General features: G+C 57.6%; 1 protein-coding gene across 1 annotated transcript in view; it reads left to right on the top strand.

Moving 5' to 3' along the window:
* Nucleotides 1-14,508, top strand: part of SPTBN4 (spectrin beta, non-erythrocytic 4) — a gene marked incomplete at both ends in the record, with an annotated part of 50,988 nt that extends 36,480 nt beyond the window's left edge. The window contains 9 exons of the mRNA XM_082299662.1: nucleotides 873-1,011; nucleotides 1,095-1,179; nucleotides 1,838-2,034; nucleotides 2,773-3,161; nucleotides 3,268-3,337; nucleotides 4,090-4,376; nucleotides 6,264-6,437; nucleotides 9,701-9,743; nucleotides 14,362-14,508. Coding sequence (XP_082155788.1) covers nucleotides 873-1,011; nucleotides 1,095-1,179; nucleotides 1,838-2,034; nucleotides 2,773-3,161; nucleotides 3,268-3,337; nucleotides 4,090-4,376; nucleotides 6,264-6,437; nucleotides 9,701-9,743; nucleotides 14,362-14,508 — 1,531 coding nt within the window. The remainder of the gene's footprint in view (nucleotides 1-872; nucleotides 1,012-1,094; nucleotides 1,180-1,837; nucleotides 2,035-2,772; nucleotides 3,162-3,267; nucleotides 3,338-4,089; nucleotides 4,377-6,263; nucleotides 6,438-9,700; nucleotides 9,744-14,361) is intronic.
* Nucleotides 14,509-21,073: the final 6,565 nt, after the last annotated feature.

The following is a 21,073-nucleotide window of genomic DNA, read 5'->3' as shown; positions in this document are numbered from 1 at the left end:
ACCATGACACCAAAGATCCATGCCCTGGTCCATCATGACACCAAAGATCCATGCCCTGGTCCATCCCAAAGATCCATGCCCTGCTCCACCATGACACCAGAGATCCATGTCCTGGTCCACCATGACACCAAAGATCCATGCCCTGGTCCATCATGACACCAAAGATCCATGCCCTGGTCCATCATGACACCAAAGATCCATGCCCTGCTCCACCATGACACCAAAGATCCATGTCCTGGTCCATCATGACACCAAAGATCCATGTCCTGGTCCATCATGACACCAAAGATCCATGCCCTGCTCCACCATGACACCAAAGATCCATGTCCTGGTCCATCATGACACCAAAGATCCATGCCCTGCTCCACCATGACACCAAAGATCCATGTCCTGGTCCATCATGACACCAAGGTTCCATGCCCTGCTCCACCATGACACCAAAGAGCCATGCCCTGGTCCATCCCAAAGATCCATGTCCTGGTCCACCATGACACCAAAGATCCATGTCCTGGTCCACCATGACACCAAAGATCCATGCCCTGGTCCATCCCAAAGATCCATGTCCTGGTCCATCATGACACCAAGGATCCATGCCCTGGTCCACCATGACACCAAAGATCCGTGTCCTGGTCCACCATGACACCAAAGATCCATGCCCTGGTCCATCCCAAAGATCCATGCTCTGCTCCACCATGACACCAGAGATCCATGTCCTGCTCCACCATGACACCAAGGATCCGTGTCCTGCCCCATCAGGAGAACCCCACACCCTTCCAAGTTCCAAGGTCCCCTCCCAGCTGCCAAGGACCCCCCCCTCCATCCCCACCCCATGTCTGGGGTTTGGGACCATCCCTGTCCCTCCCCTGCCCCAGGGACGTGTCCTCAGTGGAGCTGCTGATGAACGACCACCAGGCCCTCAAGACCGAGATGGAGGCCCGGGCCAAGAACGTGGCCACCTGCCTGGAGCTGGGCAAGACCCTCATCCTCAGCAAGAGCCCAGCGGCCGACGAGGTGCCCGGGGAGGGTGGGTGATGTCGGCATGGGGCGTGGTGGAACTTTTGGGGTGTCCTGAGCCATCTGCCCCCTCCCCGCAGATCAAATCCCACATGGAGAAGCTGCTGGCAAAGAAGAAGGAGATGACGGACAAGTGGGACAAGCACTGGGAGTGGCTGCAGCAGAGTGAGTGCCACCCCGAGAGGACACCAGGGGGTCATCGGGTGTTGGGGTGGACATCGGATATCGGGGTGACATTGGGTGTTGGTAGGAACACCAGGTTTTGGGGGGGGGGGGGTGTTGAGTCTTGGAGGGACACCAGGTTTTGGGGTGGGGACACCAGATTCTGGGTTGACACCAGATTCTGGGGGACCATCAGATTCTGGGGGGTCACCAGATTATGGGGATCACCAGATTTTGGAAGTCACCAGATTATGGAGGAACCCCCAGGTCTTGGGGGGACATTGAGTAGTTGGAGAACATCAAATTATGGAGGACACCAAATTGGGGGGGGCACCAAATTATGGGGACCCACCAGATTATGGGGGCCACCAAATTGTGAGGGTCACCAGGTTATGGGGAACACCAAGAGACACCAGATCTTGGGGTGGGGACATTGGGTAGTGGGAGACAACCGATTATGGGGTGACACCAGCCTATGAAGGACACCAGCCTATGGAGGCCACCAAATGATGGGAAACACCAGTCTATGGGTGCCACCAGCTTATGGGGGGACACCAACCTCTGGAAGACACCAGACTATGGGTGACACCAGACTCTGAGGTGACCCCAACCCCCGCGGTGACCCCGTGTGGGTGACGGGCGGCCCCGGCTGTGCCGGCAGTGCGCGAGGTGCACCAGTTTGCGCAGGAGGCCGTGGTGGCCGACGCGTGGCTGACGGCCCAGGAGCCGCTGCTGAAGAGCCAGGAGCTGGGCAGCAGCGTGGACGAGGTGGAGCAGCTGATCCGGCGGCACGAGGCCTTCCGGAAGGCGGCGGCCGCCTGGGAGGAGAGGTTCAGCTCCTTGAGGCGCCTCACCACGGTAGGGCCACCGCGGGATGGGGACACCCCTGGGGTTGGGCCCTGCTCGGGGTCGGGGCAGCTGTGGGCTCAGCAGAACCATCTCCTCATCCCACCTTGATCTTCATCCTGTTCTCGTCTTCATCGCTGTTGCCATGGCTGGCTTCATCCTCATCTTCATCTCCATCTCCGTCTCCGTCTCCATCTCCGTCTCCGTCTCTGTCTTCGTCTTTGTCTCCATCTCCATCTCCATCTTCATCCCCATCTCCATCTCCGTCTCTGTCTTCGTCTTTGTCTCCATCTCCATCTCCATCTTCATCCCCATCTCCATCTCTGTCTCCGTCTCCATCTTTGTCTTCGTCTCCATCTCCATCTCCATTTCCATCTCCATCTCCGTCTCTCTCTCCATCTCTGTCTCCGTCTTTGTCTTCATCTCCATCTCCGTCTCCATTTCCATCTCCATCTTCATCCCCATCTTCATCTCCATTTCCATCTCCATCTTCATCCCCATCTTCATGTCCATTTCCATCTCCATCTCCATCCCATCTCCATCTCCTTCTCCATCTCCATCCCCATCCCCATCTTCATCTTCGTCTCCATCCCTGTCCCATCCCCAACTCCATCCCCGTCCCCATCCTTGTCCCCATCTCATCTCCATCAACATCTCCATCGTCTCCATCTGACCTCCATCATCACCACCTCCATCTCCATCTCCCATCTCCATCCCAAATCCCATTCCCACCCCATTCCCGCCCCGCAGATCGAGAAGCTCAAAGCCGAGCAGAACAAGCAGCCGCCGACGCCGCTCCTCACCCGGAAATTTCTGGGGGAACCCCCGGGAGGTCCCGACCCGCGCCGGCCGGAGCCGCGCGTCGCCTACGTCCGGCACGAGCTGCGGCCGGAGCGCCTCCAGCCCAAGCTCGACCGCGTCCAGGCACCTCTGACCGACGGGGCACCCACAGAGCCACCTCCTACCACCGCCACCACCGCTGCCACCCCCGCCGAGTCCCCGGCGCCCGCCAAGGCCGAGGAGCCCAGTGAGGTCCGACCGGGGCCGCCGGAGCGGCGTCGGGAGCGCCGGGAGCGCCGGCTGGAGCGGCAGGAGTCCAGCGAGCCGGAGCCGCCGCGGCACGATGGCAAGGGCGGCGGGTGAGCCAGGGGACGCCGCGGGGATGCCGCGGGGACGTTGAGGGGTCACCGGTGAGGGGACGGCGCTGACGTGACCCTGCCGTGGTCCCCAAATGTCCCCCAGCAGCAAAGCCACGCTGGCCGACATCGTGGAGCAGCTGCAGGAGAAGGAGGCAGGCGGCGCTGTGCCGGCTTCTGTGAGTCCTTGGTGGCCCCTTGGTGGCCCCTTGGTGGCCGCTTGGTGTCCCCTTGGTGGCCCCTTGGATTCCCCATTGTGTCCCCTGGGAATGCCCTTGGAGTCCTCTGAATGTCCCCTCGGTGTCACGTTGGTGTCCCCTCCGTGTTCCCCTGCTTGTGGGTGTCCCCTTGCTTGACCCTGGACATGCCCTCAGTGTCTCCTCAATGTCCCCTTGGGGTCCTCTGGGTGTCCCCTCAGTGTCCCCTCAGTGTCCCACTGGAGACCCCTCAGTGTCCCCTCATCGCTGTCTTCACCCTCATCTTCATCTCCATCCCCATCCCCATCCCCATCTCCATCTCCATCTCCATCTCCACCCCCATCCCCATCTCCATCTCCACCCCCATCCCCATCTCCATCTCCACCCCCATCTCCATCTCCATCCCCATCTCCATCTCCATCTCCATCTCCATCTCCATCTCCATCTCCATCTCCATCCCCATCCCCATCTCCATCCCCATCTCCATCTCCATCCCCATCTCCATCCCCATCTCCATCTCCATCTCCATCTCCACCCCCATCCCCATCCCCATCTCCATCCCCATCCCCATCTCCATCTCCACCCCCATCCCCATCTCCATTCCCATCTCCATCTCCATCTCCATCTCCACCCCCATCCCCATCTCCATCCCCATCTCCATCCCCATCTCCATCCCCTCCATGCCCCACCCAGGACCCCCCACCCTGACCTTTGTCCTCTGCTGTCCCACCCAGCCCCGTGACCGCGACTCCCCCGCCCGTCTCCCCGCTGGCCCCGAGGCCCTCCCGGAGCGGACCCCTCGCCCCGACCGTCCCCGCGCCCGCGACCGGCCGAAGCCGCGGCGCCGCCCGCGCCCCAAGGACTCGGCGCAGGGTCCAGGGGAGCCGCGGCGCTCGCGGTCGGCCCCGGCGCAGGGCAGCGCCCCCCCACCCCCACCGCCCCCCACCCACACGGTGACGCACGAGGGGTTCCTGCTGCGCAAGCACGAGCTCGACGGTGCCGGCAAGAAGGCGTCCAACAGGTTGGGGGATGGTGGGGGACGGGGAGAGGTGACGAAGGGTCACCTTCCTGGCCAGGAAGGGGTGGGGGGATATCAATGGAGGGGGTTCACCAAGGGTTGGGGTTCACCAAGAGTTGGGGTTCACCAAAGGTTGGGGTTCACCAAGGGTTGGGGGTCCATCAATGGAGGGGTTCACCAAAGGTTGGGGTTCACCAAGAGTTGGGGTTCACCAAAGGTTGTGGTTCACCAAGGGTTGGGGGTCCATCAATGGAGGGGTTCACCAAGGGTTGGGGGTTCATGAAAGCTTGGGGTTCACCAAGGGTTGGAGTTCCATTAATGAAGAAGATTCACCAAGAGTTGGAGGTTCACCAAGGGTTGGGGTTCACCAAGAGTTGGGTTCCATTAATGAAGAGGGTTCACCGAGGGTTGGTGGTTCACCAGAGGTTGGGGTTCATCAAGGGTTGGGGTTCCATCCATGGAGGACATGCACCAGAATTTGGGGGTTCACCAACTGTTGGGGTTCACCAAGAGTTGCGTTTCCATCCATGGAGGACATCCACCAAGATTTGGGGGTTCATCAAGGGTTGGGGTTCACCAAGGGTTGAGGTTCCATCAGTGGAGGGGTTCACCAAGAGTTGGGTGTTCGCCAAGGGTTGGGGTTCACCAAGAGCTGGGTTTCCATCCATGGAGGACGTCCACCAGAATTTGGGGGTTCACCAAGGGTTGGGTTTCACCAAGTGTTGGGGCTCACCGAGGGTTGGGGTTCATCAATGAAGAGGGTCCACCAAGGGTTGGGTTTCACCAAGTGTTGGGGTTCACCAAGGGTTGGGGTTCACCAAGAACTGGGCTTCCATCCATGGAGGACATCCACCAGAATTTGGGGTTGGGGTTCACCAAGGGTTGGGATTCCATCCATGGAGGACATCCACCAAGATTTGGGGGTTCATCAAGGGTTGGGGTTCACCAAGGGTTGGGGTTCCATCAATGGAGACGTTTCACCAAGGGTTGGGGTTCACCAAGGGTTGGGGGTTTACCAAAGGCTGTAGGTCCATCAATGGATGGGGTCTATCAGTCTTTGGGGGTCCACCAAGGGTTGGGGTTCACCAAGGGTTGGGGTTCCATCCATGGAGGACATCCACCAGGATATGGGGCTTCACCAAGAGTTGGGGTTCACCAAGTGTTGGGGTTCACCAAGGGTTGGGGTTCCATCCATGGAGGACATCCACCAGAATTTGGGGGTTCACCAAGAGTTGGGGTTCACCAAGGGTTGGGGTTCATCAATGAAGAGGGTTCACCATGGGTTGGGGTTCCATCCATGGAGGACATCCACCAGAATTTGGGGGTTCACCAAGGGTTGGGGTTCACCAAGGGTTGGGGTTCCATCCATGGAGGACATCCACCAGAATTTGGGGGTTCACCAAGGGTGGGTTCACCAAGGGTTGGGGTTCCATCCATGGAGGACATCCCCCAGAATTTGGGGGTTCACCAAGGGTTGGGGTTCACCAAGGGTTGGGGTTCCATCCATGGAGGACATCCACCAGAATATGGGGCTTCACCAAGTGTTGGGATTCACCAAGGGTTGGGGTTCACCAAGTGTTGGGATTCCATCCATGGAGGACATCCACCAGAATTTGGGGGTTCACCAAGGGTTGGGGTTCACCAAGGGTTGGGGTTCACCAAGGGTTGGGGTTCATCAATGAAGAGGGTTCACCAAGGGTTGGGATTCCATCCATGGAGGACATCCACCAGAATTTGGGGGTTCACCAAGAGTTGGGCTTCACCAAGGCTTGGGCTCCACCAAGAGCTGCGATTCCATCCATGAAGAACCTCCACCAAAAATTTGGGGCTTCCCCAAGATTTGGATCCCCTCCAACCCTTGATGCTCACCCCATGGGCCACCCCGAGCAGGTCCTGGGTGAACCTCTACTGCGTCCTGGCCAAGGGCGACCTGGGCTTCTACAAGGACGCCAAGGGGCCGGCGGCCGGGGCCACCCACGGCGGGGAGCCCCTGCTGAGCCTGCACCGCGCCGCCAGCGAGGTGGCCAACGACTACAAGAAGAAGAAGAACGTCTTCAAGCTCAAGTGAGTTCGGGGCCAACGCCGTTTTTGGGGTGGCCAACACCGTCTTTGGGGTGGCCAGCGCCGTTTTTGGGGTGGCCAATGCTGTTTTTGGGGTGGCCGAGGCCATTTTCTAGGTGACCGATGCCGTTTTTGGGGTGGCCAATGCCGTCTTTGGGGTGGCCGAGGTCATTTTCGAGGTGACGCCGTTTTTGGGGTGGCCAATGCCGTTTTTGGGGTGGCCAATGCTGTTTTTGGGGTGGCCAATGCCGTTTTTGGGGTGGCCAATGCCGTCTTTGGGGTGGCCGAGCCCATTTTCGAGGTGACGCCGTTTTTGGGGTGGCCAATGCCGTTTTTGGGGTGGCTAATGCCGTTTTTGGGGTGGCCGAGGCCGTTTTTGGGGTGGCCGACGCCGTTTTTGGGGTGGCCGAGCCCATTTTCGAGGTGACCGATGCCATTTTTGGGGTGGCCAATGCCGTTTTTGGGGTGGCCAATGCCGTCTTTGGGGTGGCCATTGCCGTTTTTGGGGTGGCCAATGCTGTCTTTGGGGTGGCCAACGCCGTTTTTGGGGTGGCCGAGGCCGTTTTTGGGGTGGCCAACGCCGTCTTTGGGGTGGCCGAGGCCATTTTCGAGGTGACGCCGTTTTTGGGGTGGCCAATGCTGTTTTTGGGGTGGCCAACGCCGTTTTTGGGGTGACCGACGCCGTTTTTGGGGTGGCCGAGGCCATTTTCGAGGTGGCCAACGCCGTTTTTGGGGTGACCAATGCCGTTTTTGGGGTGGCCAATGCCGTTTTTGGGGTGGCCAATGCCATTTTTGGGGTGGCCAACGCCGTTTTTGGGGTGGCCAGCGCCGTCTTTGGGGTGGCCAATGCCGTCTTTGGGGTGGCCAACGCCGTTTTTGGGGTGGCCAATGCCGTTTTTGGGGTGGCCAATGCTGTTTTTGGGGTGGCCAACGCCGTTTATGGGGTGGCCGAGGCCGTTTTTGGGGTGGCCAACGCCGTCTTTGGGGTGGCCAACGCCGTCTTTGGGGTGGCCAACGCCGTTTTTGGGGTGGCCAATGCCGTTTTTGGGGTGGCCGAGGCCATTTTTGGGGTGGCCAATGCCGTTTTTGGGGTGGCCGAGGCCGTTTTTGGGGTGGCCAATGCCATTTTTGGGGTGGCCAATGCCATTTTTGGGGTGGCCAACGCCGTTTTTGGGGTGGCCAGCGCCGTCTTTGGGGTGGCCAATGCCGTCTTTGGGGTGGCCAACGCCGTTTTTGGGGTGGCCAATGCCGTTTTTGGGGTGGCCAATGCTGTTTTTGGGGTGGCCAACGCCGTTTATGGGGTGGCCGAGGCCGTTTTTGGGGTGGCCAACGCCGTCTTTGGGGTGGCCAACGCCGTCTTTGGGGTGGCCAACGCCGTTTTTGGGGTGGCCAATGCCGTTTTTGGGGTGGCCGAGGCCATTTTTGGGGTGGCCAATGCCGTTTTTGGGGTGGCCGAGGCCGTTTTTGGGGTGGCCAATGCCATTTTTGGGGTGGCCAGCGCCGTTTTTGGGGTGGCCAATGCTGTTTTTGGGGTGGCCGAGGCCATTTTCGAGGTGACCGATGCCATTTTTGGGGTGGCCGAGGCCGTTTTTGGGGTGGCCGAGGCCGTTTTTGGGGTGGCCGAGGCCATTTTCGGGGTGGCCAACGCCGTTTTTGGGGTGGCCGAGGCTGTTTTTGGGGTGGCCGAGGCCGTTTTTGGGGTGTCGTGTTGATTTTGGGGTTTCTGAGGGCACTTTTGGGGTGTCTGGTGCCATTTTTGGGGCATCTGATGCCACTTTTGGGTCTTGTGTTGATTTTGGTGGGGTCTGGTGCCACTTTTGGGTTCTCTGACGCCATTTTTGGGGTGTCTGATGCCTTTTTTGGGGTGTCTGATGCCATTTTTGGGGTGGCCGAGGCCGTTTTTGGGGTGTCGTGTTGATTTTGGGGTGTCTGAGGGCACTTTTGGGCTCTCTGGTGCCATTTTTGGGGCATCTGAAGCCACTTTTGGGTGTCATGTTGATTTTGGGGTGTGTGGTGCCTTTTTTGGAGCCTCATGTTGATTTTGGTGGGGTCTGATTCCACTTTTGGGGTCTCTGATGCCATTTTTGGGGTCTCTGGTACCATTTTTGGGCTCTCCGGTGCCATTTTGGGGGTGTCTGACACCACTTTTGGGGTCTTGTGTTGATTTTGGGGTGTCTGATGCCACTTTTGGGGTTCTGATGCCTTTTTTGGGGTGTCTGATGCCATTTTTGGCATGGCCGAGGCCGTTTTTGGGGTGTCGTGTTGATTTTGGGGTGTCTGACGGCACTTTTGGGGTTCTGGTGTCATTTCTGGGGTCTCCTGTTGATTTTGGCGGGATCTGGTGCCATTTTTGGGGTCTCTGATGCCATTTTTGGGGTCTGATGCCACTTTTGGGGTCACATGTTGATTTTGGGGTCTCTGGTGCCATTTTTGGAGTCTCATGTTCATTTTGGAGTGTCTGATGCCACTTTTGGGGTTTCTGATGCCATTTTGGGGTCTCTGATGCCATTTTTGGGGTCTTGTGTTGATTTTGGGGTGTCTGATGCCACTTTTGGGGTTTCTGATGCCATTTTGGGGTCTCTGATGCCATTCTGGGCTCTCCGGTGCCATTTTTGGGGTGTCTGACACCATTTTTGGGGTCTCCTGTCGATTTTGGGGCATCTGAAACCATTTTGGGGTCTCTGATGCCATTTTTGGGGTCTTGTGTTGATTTTGGGGTGTCTGATGCCACTTTTGGGGTCTCTGGTGCCATTTTTGGGGTCTCTGGTACCATTTTTGGGCTCTCCGGTGCCATTTTGGGGTTGTCTGACACCATTTTTGGGGTCTCCTGTCGATTTTGGGGCATCTGAAACCATTTTGGGGTCTCTGATGCCATTTTGGGGTCTCCTGGTGATTTTGGCGGGGTCTGATGCCATTTTTGGGGTCTCTGGTGCCATTTTTGGGGTCTCTGGTACCATTTTTGGGCTCTCCGGTGCCATTTTTGGGGTGTCTGACACCATTTTTGGGGTCTCCTGTCGATTTTGGGGCATCTGAAACCATTTTGGGCTCTCTGATGCCATTTTGGGGTCTCCTGGTGATTTTGGCGGGGTCTGATGCCATTTTTGGGGTCTCTGGTGCCATTTTTGGGGTATCTGGTACCATTTTTGGGCTCTCCGGTGCCATTTTTGGGGTGTCTGACACCACTTTTGGGGTCTCCTGTCGATTTTGGGGGGGCTCTGATGCCCCGCACCCCTGGAGGACACGGTGAGAACGTTCCTGTCTTGTAGGACCAGCGACGGGAGCGAGTTCCTGCTGCAGGCCAAGGACGAGGTGCGGCTTTGGGGGCTTTTGGGGGGCCTTTGTTGGGTTTGGGGGGGTCTCCTGGGGATTTTGGGGGGTCTGATGGGGGTTTTGGGGGTTTCATGGGGATTTTGGGGGGTTTCATGGTGGTTTTGGGGGTTTCATGGTGGTTTTGGGGGTTTCATGGGGGTTTTGGGGGTTTCCTGGGGATTTTGGGGGGTCTGATGGGGGTTTTGGGGGTTTCATGGGGGTTTTGGGGGTTTCATGGGGGTTTTGAGGGGTTTCATGGGGGTTTTGGGGGGTTTCATGGGGGTTTTGGGGGTTTCATGGGGATTTTGGGGGGTTTCATGGGGGTTTTGGGGGTTTCCTGGGGATTTTGGGGGGTCTGATGGGGGTTTTGGGGGTTTCATGGGGGTTTTGGGGGTTTCATGGGGGTTTTGAGGGGTTTCATGGGGGTTTTGGGGGGTTTCATGGGGGTTTTGGGGGTTTCATGGGGATTTTGGGGGGTTTCATGGGGGTTTTGGGGGTTTCATGGGGATTTTGGGGGGTTTCATGGGGTTTTGGGGGGTTTCATGGGGGTTTTGGGGGGTTTCATGGGGATTTTGGGGGGTCTGATGGGGGTTTTGGGGGTTTCATGGGGATTTTGGGGTTTTCATGGTAGTTTTGGGGGGTTTCAGGGTCGTTTTGGGGGTTTCATGGAGGTTTTGAGGGAATCTCATGGAGGTTTTGGGGGTTTCATGAAGGTTTTGAGGTGTTTCATGGGGTTTTGGGGGTTTCATGGAGGTTTTGGGGGATCTCATGGGGTTTTGGGGGATCTCATGGTGGTTTGGGGGGGTTTCATGGGGGTTTTGGGGGTTTCATGGGCGTTTTGAGGGTTCTCATGGGGATTTTGGGGGGTTTCATGGAGGTTTTGGGGGGTTTCATGGTCGTTTTGGGGATTTCATGGAGGTTTTGAGGGAATCTCATGGAGGTTTTGGGGGGTTTCATGATGGTTTTGGGGGTTTCATGGTGGTTTTGGGGGTTTCATGGAGGTTTTGAGGTGTTTCATGGGGTTTTGGGGGTTTCATGGAGGTTTTGAGGTGTTTCATGGTGGTTTTGGGGGTTTCATGGAGGTTTTGGGGGGGTTTCATGGGGGTTTTGGGAATTTCATGGGGTTTTGGGAATTTCATGGGGGTTTTGAGGGGTTTCATGGGGATTTTGGGGGGTTTCATGGTGGTTTTGGGGGGTTTCATGGGGGTTTGGGGGTTTCATGGTGGTTTTGAGGGATCTCATGCGGGTTTTGAGGGGTTTATGGGGATTTTGGGGGTTTATGGGGATTTTGGGGTTTTCATGGTTCTTTCGGGGGGTTTCATGGGGGTTTTGGGGGTTTCAAGGGGGTTTTGGGCGTTTCATGGTGGTTTTGGGGGGTTTCATGGGGGTTTTGGGTGTTTCATGGAGGTTTTGGGGGCCTCATGGAGGTTTTGGGGGTTTCATGGAGCTTTTGGGGGTTTCATGGTGGTTTTGGGGGATCTCATGGGGGTTTTGGGGGTTTCATGGGGATTTTGGGGTTTTCATGGTAGTTTTGGGGGGTTTCATGGTGGTTTTGGGGGTTTCATGGAGGTTTTGAGGGAATCTCATGGAGGTTTTGGGGGGTTTCATGATGGTTTTGGGGTTCTCATGTTGGTTTTGGGGGTTTCATGGTGGTTTTGGGGGATCTCATGGAGGTTTTGGGGGTTTCATGGAGGTTTTGAGGTGTTTCATGGGGTTTTGGGGATCTCATGGTGGTTTTGAGGGGTTTATGGGGATTTTGGGGGGTTTCATGGTTCTTTCGGGGGGTTTCATGGTGGTTTTGGGGGTTTCAAGGGGGTTTTGGGCGTTTCATGGTGGTTTTGGGGGGTTTCATGGTGGGTTTTGGGGGTTTCATGGAGGTTTTGGGGGCCTCATGGTGGTTTTGGGGAATCTCATGGGGTTTTGAGGGATCTCATGGTGGTTTGGGGGGGTTTCATGGGGGTTTTGGGGGATTTCATGGGGGTTTTTGGGGGTTTATGGGGATTTTGGGGTTTTCATGGTTCTTTCGGGGGGTTTCATGGGGGTTTTGGGGGTTTCATGGGGGTTTTGGGGGTTTCATGGGGATTTTGGGGGATCTCATGGAGGTTTTGGGGATTTCATGGAGGTTTTGGGGGTTTCATGGAGCTTTTGGGGTGTTTTATGGAGGTTTTGGGGGATTTCATGGAGGTTTTGGGGTGTTTCATGGTGCTTTTGGGGGTTTATGGGGGTTTGGGGGTCTCATGGCGGTTTTCGGGGTTTCATGGTGGTTTTGGGGGTTTCATGGGCGTTTTGAGGGATCTCATGGAGGTTTTGAGGTGTTTCATGGGGCTTTTGAGGGGTTTCAGGGTGGTTTTGGGGGAATCTCATGGAGGTTTTGGGGGGGTTTCATGATGGTTTTGGGGGTTTCATGGTGGTTTTGGGGGTTTCATGGAGGTTTTGAGGTGTTTCATGGGGTTTTGGGGGTTTCATGGAGGTTTTGGGGGATCTCATGGGGTTTTGAGGGATCTCGTGGTGGTTTGGGGGGGTTTCATAGGGGTTTTGGGAATTTCATGGAGGTTTTGGGAATTTCATGGGGGTTTTGAGGGGTTTCATGGGGGTTTTGGGGTTTTCATGGTAGTTTTGGGGGGTTTCATGGTCGTTTTGGGGGTTTCATGGAGGTTTTGAGGGATCTCATGGAGGTTTTGGGGGTTTATGGGGATTTTGGGGTTTTCATGGTAGTTTTGGGGGGTTTCATGGTGGTTTTGGGGGTTTCATGGAGGTTTTGAGGGAATCTCATGGAGGTTTTGGGGGGTTTCATGATGGTTTTGGGGGTTTCATGGAGGTTTTAGGGGTTTCATGATGGTTTTGGGGATTTCATGGGGGTTTTGGGGGTTTCATGGAGGTTTTGGGGTTTCATGGTGGTTTTGGGGGATCTCATGGGGTTTTGAGGGATCTCATGGTGGTTTTGGGGGATTTCATGGCGGTTTTGGGGATTTCATGGGGGTTTTGGAGGGTTTCATGATGGTTTTGGGGGATCTCATGGAGGTTTTGTGGGTTTCATGGAGGTTTTGAGGTGTTTCATGGGGTTTTGGGGGATCTCATGGTGGTTTTGGGGGGTTTCATGGGGGTTTTGGGGTTCTCATGGAGGTTTTAGGGGTTTCATGGAGGTTTTGGGGGATTTCATGGTGGTTTTGGGGGTTTCGTGGTGGTTTTGGGGGTTTCATGGGGGTTTTGGGGGATTTCATGGTGGTTTTGGGGGGTTTCATGGGGGTTTTGGGGTTCTCATGGAGGTTTTAGGGGTTTCATGGAGGTTTTGGGGGATTTCATGGGGGTTTTGGGTGTTTCATGGGGGTTTTGGGGGTTTCATGGTGGTTTTGGGGGCTTTCATGGAGGTTTTGAGGTGTTTCATGGGGCTTTTGAGGGGTTTCAGGGTGGTTTTAGGGGGTTTCATGGGGATTTTGGGGGGTTTCATGACGTTTTGAGGGATCTCGTGGTGGTTTTGAGGGTTCTCATGGGGATTTTGGGGGGTTTCACGATGTTTCTCGGGGGTTTCATGAGGTTTTTGGTGGTTTCATGGTGGATTTTGGGGTGGTTCATGGTGGTTTTGGGGGTTTATGGGGGTTTGGGGGTTTCTTGGTGGTTTTGAGGGATCTCATGGTGGTTTTGAGGGTTCTCATGGGGATTTTGGGGGGTTTCATGAGGTTTTGGGGGTTTCATGGTGTTTTGAGGGATCTCATGGTGGTTTTGAGGGTTCTCATGGGGATTTTGGGGGGTTCTCATGGGGATTTTGGGGAGTTTCATGAGGTTTTGGGGTGTTTCATGGGGGTTTGCGGGATCTCATGGTGGTTTGAGGGTTCTCATGGGGATTTTGGGGAGTTTCATGACGTTTTGGGGGGGTTTTATGGTGGTTTGAGGGATCTCATGGGGGTTTTGAGGGTTCTCATGGGGATTTTGGGGGGTTTCACGACGTTTCTCGGGGGTTTCACGACGTTTTTGGCGGTTTCATGGTGGATTTTGGGGTGGTTCATGGTGGTTTTGAGGGGGTTTATGGAGGTTTGGGGGGTTTCATGGTGGTTTTGAGGGTTCTCATGGTGGTTTTGGGGGTTTCATGGAGATTTTGGGGGATCTCATGGTGGTTTTGAGGGATCTCATGGGGGATTTTGGGGGGTTTCATGACGTTTTGAGGGATCTCATGGGGGTTTTGAGGGTTCTCATGGGGATTTTGGGGGGTTTCATGAGGTTTTGGGGGGGTTTCATGGTGGTTTGAGGGATCTCATGGGGGTTTTGAGGGTTCTCATGGGGATTTTGGGGGGTTTCATGACGTTTGGGGGGGGTTTCATGGTGGTTTTGGGGGGTTTCATGGTGGTTTTGGGGGATCTCGTGGTGGTTTTGCCGGTTCTCATGGGGATTTTGGGGGGTTTCATGACGTTTTGGGGGGTTTCACGACGTTTTGAGGGATCTCATGGTGGTTTTGCGGGTTCTCACGGCGATTTTGGGGGGTTTCACGACGTTTTGAGGGATCTCATGGGCGTTTTGCGGGTTCTCATGGGGATTTTGGGGCGTTTCACGACGTTTCTCGGGGCTTTCACGACGTTTTTGACGGTTTCGTGGTGGATTTCGGGGCGTTCCCCCCCCGGTTCAGGACGACATGCAGGGCTGGCTGCGGGCGCTGGCCGCCAGCGTGCAGGAACACGCCGAGCTGGCGCGGTGGAACCAGGGCCTCCTCACCACCTCCTCCACCGACGAGGGGCTCCCCCGGCGCGACCCCGAGCGGCCCCGACGGAAGTGACCCCGCCCCGAGCCCCCGATTTCGGGGTCCCGGCCCCCTCCCCACCCCCCCTTTGCCCCAGCACAAGCCATAGAGCCGGGGGGGGCCCCGCGCGCCGCCGTTGTACAAATGTAATAAAGCACCCGCTGCACCCCCACGTCGGCCTGCGGGGGCTTTGGGGGTGGCCGGGGGGGGTTGGGAGAGACTTGGGGGGGTTGGGAGTGACTTGGGGGGGGGTTAGGAGCGATTTGGGGGGGTTTAATAGCGACTTGGGGGGGGTTGGGATGGACTGGGGGGGGTTGGGAGCGACTTGGGGGGGTTGGGAGAGACTTGGGGGGGGTTGGGAGTGACTTGGGGGGGGTTAGGAGCGATTTGGGGGGGTTTAATAGCGACTTGGGGGGGGTTGGGATGGACTGGGGGGAGTTGGGAGAGACTTGGGAGGGTTGGGATGGACTGGGGGGGCTTTGGGAGTAACTGGGGGGGTTGGGAGCGACTTGGGGGGGTTGGGATGGACTGGGGTGGGTTGAGAGCGACTTGGGGGGGTTGGGAGAGACTTGGGGGGGTTGGGATGGACTGGGGGGGTTGGGAGCGACTTGGGGGGGTTGGGATGGACTGGGGGGGTTTGGGAGCGACTTGGGGGGGTTGGGAGCAACTTGGGGGGGTTTAGGAGCGACTTGGGGGGGTTGGGATGGACTGGGGGTGGTTTAGGAGCGACTTGGGGGGGCTTAGGAGCGACTTGGGGGGATTTAGGAGCGACTTGGGGGGGTTTAATAGCGACTTGGGGGGGGTTGGGATGGACTGGGGGGAGTTGGGAGAGACTTGGGGCGGTTTAGGAGCGACTTGGGGGGGTTGGGATGGACTGGGGGGGCTTGGGAAGGACTGGGGGGGTTTAGGAGCGATTTGGGGGGGTTGGGAGTGACCTGGGGGGGTTTGGGAGCGACTTGGGGGGGTTTAGGAGCGACTTGGGGGGGTTGGGATGGACTGGGGGGGTTTAGGAGCGATTTGGGGGGGTTGGGAGAGACCTGGGGGGGGGTTGGGAGCAACTTGGGGGGGGTTGGGAGAGACTTGGGGTGGTTTAGGAGTGACTTGGGGGGGTTGGGAGCGACTTGGGGGGGTTGGGAGCAACTTGGGGGGGTTGGGATGGACTGGGGGGGAGTTGGGAGCGACTTGGGGGGGTTGGGATGGACTGGGGGGGTTTAGGAGCGACTTGGGGGGGTTGGGAGCGACTGGGGGGGTTTAGGAGCGACTGGGGGGGGTTTAGGAGCGATTTGGGGGGGTTGGGAGTGACCTGGGGGGGTTTTGGAGCGACTTGGGGGGGTTGGGATGGACTGGGGGGGTTTAGGAGCGACTTGGGGGGGTTGGGAGAGACTTGGGGGGGTTTAGGAGCGACTTGGGGGGGTTGGGAGTGACCTGGGGGGGTTTAGGAGCGACTTGGGGGGGTTGGGAGTGACCTGGGGGGGTTTAGGAGCGACTTGGGGGGGTTGGGAGAGACTGGGGGGGGGTTAAGGAGCGACTTGGGGGGGGTTGGGATGGACTGGGGGGGTTTAGGAGCGACTTGGGGGGGTTGGGATGGACTGGGGGGGCTTTGGGAGTGACTGGGGGGGTTTAGGAGCGACTTGGGGGGGTTTGGGATGGACTGGGGGGGGTTGGGAGAGACTTGGGGGGGTTGGGATGGACTGGGGGGGGTTTAGGAGCGATTTGGGGGGGTTGGGATGGACTGGGGGGGTTGGGAGTGATTTGGGGGGGCTGGATCTGACTCGGGGCGGTTTCAAATCAACTTGGGGGCAGTTTAGGACTGACTTGGGGCGGTTTAGGAGCGACTTGGGGGGGTTTAGGAGCGACTTGGGGACTTTGGGCTGGATTTTAGGCCCACTTGGGTGGATTTGGGGCCTCTTTGGATGATTTTAGGCCAAACCAGAGGGGTTTAGGCCGGATTTTAGGCCTCTTTGGCCAATTTTAGGCCGGTTTGGGTGATTTTAGACCAAACCAGGTGGTTTTAGGCCAGATTTGAGGCCTCTTTGGGGGATTTTAGGCCTCTTTGGGTGATTTTAGGCCAAACCAGAGGTGTTTAGGCTGCATTTTAGGCCCTTTTGGCCAATTTTAGGCCAGTTTGGCTGATTTTATGCTGCATTTTAGGCCCCTTTAGTCAATTTTAGACCAAACCTGATGGGTTTTAGGCCCTTTTGGCCGATTTTAGGCCGCTTTGGGTGATTTTAGGCCAAACCAGGTGGGTTTTAGGCCGGATTTTAGGCCCCCTTGGGTGATTTTAGGCCAAACCAGGTGGGTTTAGGCCGAATTTTAGGCCGGTTTGGGTGGTTTTAGACAAAATCAGTGAGTTTTAGGCTGGATTTTAGGCCCCTTTGGGTGATTTTAGGCCAAACCAGGTGGCTTTAGGCCGGATTTTAGGCCGGTTTGGGTGATTTTAGGCCTCTTTGGGTGATTTTATGGTGCATTTTAGGCCCCTTAAGCCGACTTTAACCCAAACCTGATGGGTTTTAGGCTGGATTTTAGGCTCTTTTGGCCAATTTTAGGCCAGTTTGGCTGATTTTAGGCCCAACCAGGTGGTTTTAGGCTGGATTTTAGGCCGCTTTGGCCGATTTTAGGCCTCTTTGGGTGATTTTAGGTCAAACCCGATGGGTTTTAGGCCGGATTTTAGGCCCCCTTGGCTGATTTTAGGCCAAACCAGGTGGTTTTAGGCTGGATTTTAGGCCGGCTTGGGTGATTTTAGCCCAAACCAGGTGGGTTTAGGCCGGATTTTAGGCCTCTTTGGCCAATTTTAGGCCCTTTTGGCTGATTTTAGGCCAAACCAGGTGGGTTTAGGCTGGATTTTAGGCCCCTTTGGGTGCTTTTAGACCAAACCAGGTGGTTTTAGGCTGGATTTTAGGCCTCTTTGGGTGATTTTAGACCAAATCTGATGGCTTTTAGGCCGGATTTTAGGCCGGCTTGAGTGATTTTATCCCAAACCTGATGGCTTTAGGCCGGATTTTAGGCCGGCTTGGGTGATTTTAGCCCAAACCTGATGGGTTGAGGCCGGATTTTAGGCCCTTTTAGGTGATTTTAGGCCAAACGGGGCCCTTTTAGGACCGCGCGCCGCTTTGGCCACGCCCCTTCCCTTAACCCCGCCCCCTCCCCCTCATAATTCCCGCCCTTCCCTCGCTCCCGCCCCTTCCATTCATAATTCCCGCCCATCCTTTAGCCCCGCCCCCTTCCATTCACAACCACGCCTCCCTCAAGCCACGCCCCCTTCGCGATCAAGCCACGCCCATCTCCTGGCGCGGCCCCGCCCGCGCATGCGCAGAGCACCCGGAAGTTGCTCCCCCTGGGCGCCGCCATCTTTGCTCCCGGTCCCCCGGCCCGGCTCCAGCATGTCCGAGACCTACGGTGGGAGCGGGGGGGGGCTATAGGGGATCTATAGGGGATCTATAGGGGCCTAGAGGGGGTCCAGAGGGTCGGGGTGGCCCTAAAGGGGGTCTGGGGTCCCTATAGGGGATTTGAGGGTCCCTATAGGGGATTTGGGGGCGCTTTAAGGGCTCTTTGAGGGGTTTGGGGGGGTCTATAGGGGATCTATAGGGGGTCCCGGGGGGCCTAGAGGGGGTCCAGAGGGTCGGGGTGGCCCTAAAGGGGATTTGGGGGTCCCTATAGGGGATTTGAGGGGGGTCTGAAGGTCCCTATAGGGGATTTGGGGGGGCTTTAAGGGGTCTTTGAGGGGTTTGGGGGGGTCTATAGGGGATCTATAGGGGATCCTGAGGGGCCTGGAGGGGGTCCAGAGGGTCGGGGTGGCCCTAAAGGGGGTCTGGGGTCCCTATAGGGGATTTGAGGGTCCCTGAAGGGGATTTGAGGGGGCTTTAAGGGCTCTTTGAGGGGTTTGGGGGGGTCTATAGGGGATCTATAGGGGGTCCTGGGGTCCCTATCGGGGGTTTGGGGGGGTCTATAGGGGATTTGGGGGGGGTCTGGGGTCCCTCTAGGGGGTCTGGAGGGGCCTGTAGGGGGTTTGGGGGGGTCTATAGGGGATCTATAGGGGGTCCCGGGGGGCCTAGAGAGGGTCCAGAGGGTCGGGGTGGCCCTAAAGGGGATTTGGGGGTCCCTATAGGGGATTTGGGGGGGCTTTAGGGGGTCTTTGAGGGGTTTGGGGGGGTCTATAGGGGATCTATAGGGGGTCTGGGGTCCCTCTAGGGGGTCTGGAGGGGCCTGTAGGGGGTTTGGGGGGGTCTATAGGGGATCTATAGGGGGTCCTGGGGGGCCTAGAGGGGGTCCAGAGGGTCGGGGTGGCCCTAAAGGGGTTCTGAAGATCCCTATAGGGGATTTGAGGGGGGTCTGGGGGTCCCTATAGGGGATTTGGGGGCGCTTTAAGGGCTCTTTGAGGGGTTTGGGGGGGGCTATAGGGGATCTATAGGGAGTCCTGAGGGGCCTAGAGGGGGTCCAGAGGGTCGGGGTGGCCCTAAAGGGGATTTGGGGGTCCCTATAGGGGATTTGAGGGGGGTCTGGGGGTCCCTAAAGGGGGTTTGGGGTCCCTATAGGGGATTTGAGGGTCCCTATAGGGGATTTGAGGGCGCTTTAAGGGGTCTCTGAGGGGTTTGGGGGGGCTATAGGGGATTTAAGGGGGTCCTGGGGTCCCTATCGGGGGTTTGGGGGGGGCTATAGGGGATCTATAGGGGATCTATAGGGGGTCCCGGGGGGCCTAGAGAGGGTCCAGAGGGTCGGGGTGGCCCTAAAGGGGATTTGGGGGTCCCTATAGGGGATTTGAGGGTCCCTATAGGGGATTTGGGGGCGCTTTAAGGGCTCTTTGAGGGGTTTGGGGGGATCTATAGGGGATCTATAGGGGGTCCCGGGGGTCTTAGAGAGGGTCCAGAGGGTCTGGGTGGCCCTAAAGGGGATTTGGGGGTCCCTATAGGGGATTTGAGGGGGGTCTGAAGGTCCCTACAGGGGGTTTGGGAGGTTTGGGGTCCCTATAGGGGATTTGAGGGTCCCTATAGGGGATTTGGGGGCGCTTTAAGGGCTCTTTGAGGGGTTTGGGGGTCCCTATAGGGGATTTAAGGGGGTCCTGGGGTCCCTATAGGGGATTTGAGGGGGGTTTGAGGGTCCCTATAGGGGGTTTGGGGGCGCTTTAAGGGGTCTTTGAGGGGTTTGGGGGGGTCTATAGGGGATCTATAGGGGGTCCTGGGGTCCCTATCGGGGGTTTGGGGGGGTCTATAGGGGATTTGGGGGGGGTCTGGGGTCCCTCTAGGGGGTCTGGAGGGGCCTGTAGGGGGTTTGGGGGGGGCTATAGGGGATCTATAGGGGGTCCCGGGGGGCCTAGAGGGGGTCCAGAGGGTCGGGGTGGCCCTAAAGGGGATTTGGGGGTCCCTATAGGGGATTTGAGGGGGGTCTGAGGGTCCCTATAGGGGATTTGAGGGGGGTCTGAGGGTCCCTATAGGGGATTTGGGGGCGCTTTAAGGGGTCTTTAAGGGGTTTGGGGGGGTCTATAGGGGATCTATAGGGGGTCCCGGGGGGCCTAGAGAGGGTCCAGAGGGTCGGGGTGGCCCTAAAGGGGGTCTGGGGTCCCTATAGGGGATTTGAGGGGGGTCCCTATAGGGGATTTGAGGGGGCTTTAAGGGGTCTTTGAGGGGTTTGGGGGGGTCTATAGGGGATCTATAGGGGGTCCTGGGGTCCCTATCGGGGGTTTGGGGGGGTCTATAGGGGATTTGGGGGGGGTCTGGGGTCCCTCTAGGGGGTCTGGAGGGGCCTGTAGGGGGTTTGGGGGGGTCTATAGGGGATCTATAGGGGATCTATAGGGGGTCCTGGGGGGCCTAGAGGGGGTCCAGAGGGTCGGGGTGGCCCTAAAGGGGATTTGGGGGTCCCTATAGGGGATTTGAGGGGGTCTGAGGGTCCCTATAGGGGATTTGGGGGCGATTTAAGGGGTCTTTGAGGGGTTTGGGGGGGTCTATAGGGGATCTATAGGGGGTCCTGGGGTCCCTATCGGGGGTTTGGGGGGGTCTATAGGGGATTTAAGGGGGTCTGGGGTCCCTCTAGGGGGTCTGGAGGGGCCTGTAGGGGGTTTGGGGGGGGCTATAGGGGATCTATAGGGGGTCCTGGGGGGCCTAGAGGGGGTCCAGAGGGTCGGGGTGGCCCTAAAGGGGGTCTGGGGTCCCTATAGGGGATTTGAGGGGGGTCTGAAGGTCCCTGAAGGGGATTTGGGGGCGCTTTAAGGGGTCTTTGAGGGGTTTGGGGGGGTCTATAGGGGATCTATAGGGGGTCCCGGGGGGCCTAGAGAGGGTCCAGAGGGTCGGGGTGGCCCTAAAGGGGGTCTGGTGGTCCCTATAGGGGATTTGAGGGGGGTCTGAAGGTCCCTATAGGGGATTTGGGGGCGCTTTAAGGGGTCTTTGAGGGGTTTGGGGGGGTCTATAGGGGATCTATAGGGGATCCTGAGGGGCCTGGAGGGGGTCCAGAGGGTCTGGGTGGCCCTAAAGGGGATTTGGGGGTCCCTATAGGGGATTTGAGGGGGGTCTGAGGGTCCCTATAGGGGATTTGGGGGCGCTTTAAGGGGTCTTTGAGGGGTTTGGGGGGGTCTATAGGGGATCTATAGGGGATCCTGAGGGGCCTAGAGAGG

This window comes from Coloeus monedula (genome assembly GCF_965178545.1).
Source record: "Coloeus monedula genome assembly, chromosome: 33".
Taxonomy (NCBI): Eukaryota; Metazoa; Chordata; class Aves; order Passeriformes; family Corvidae; genus Coloeus; species Coloeus monedula.
Note: the sequence above shows the minus strand (reverse complement) of the source record. Positions and strands in the feature narration are given on the sequence as shown.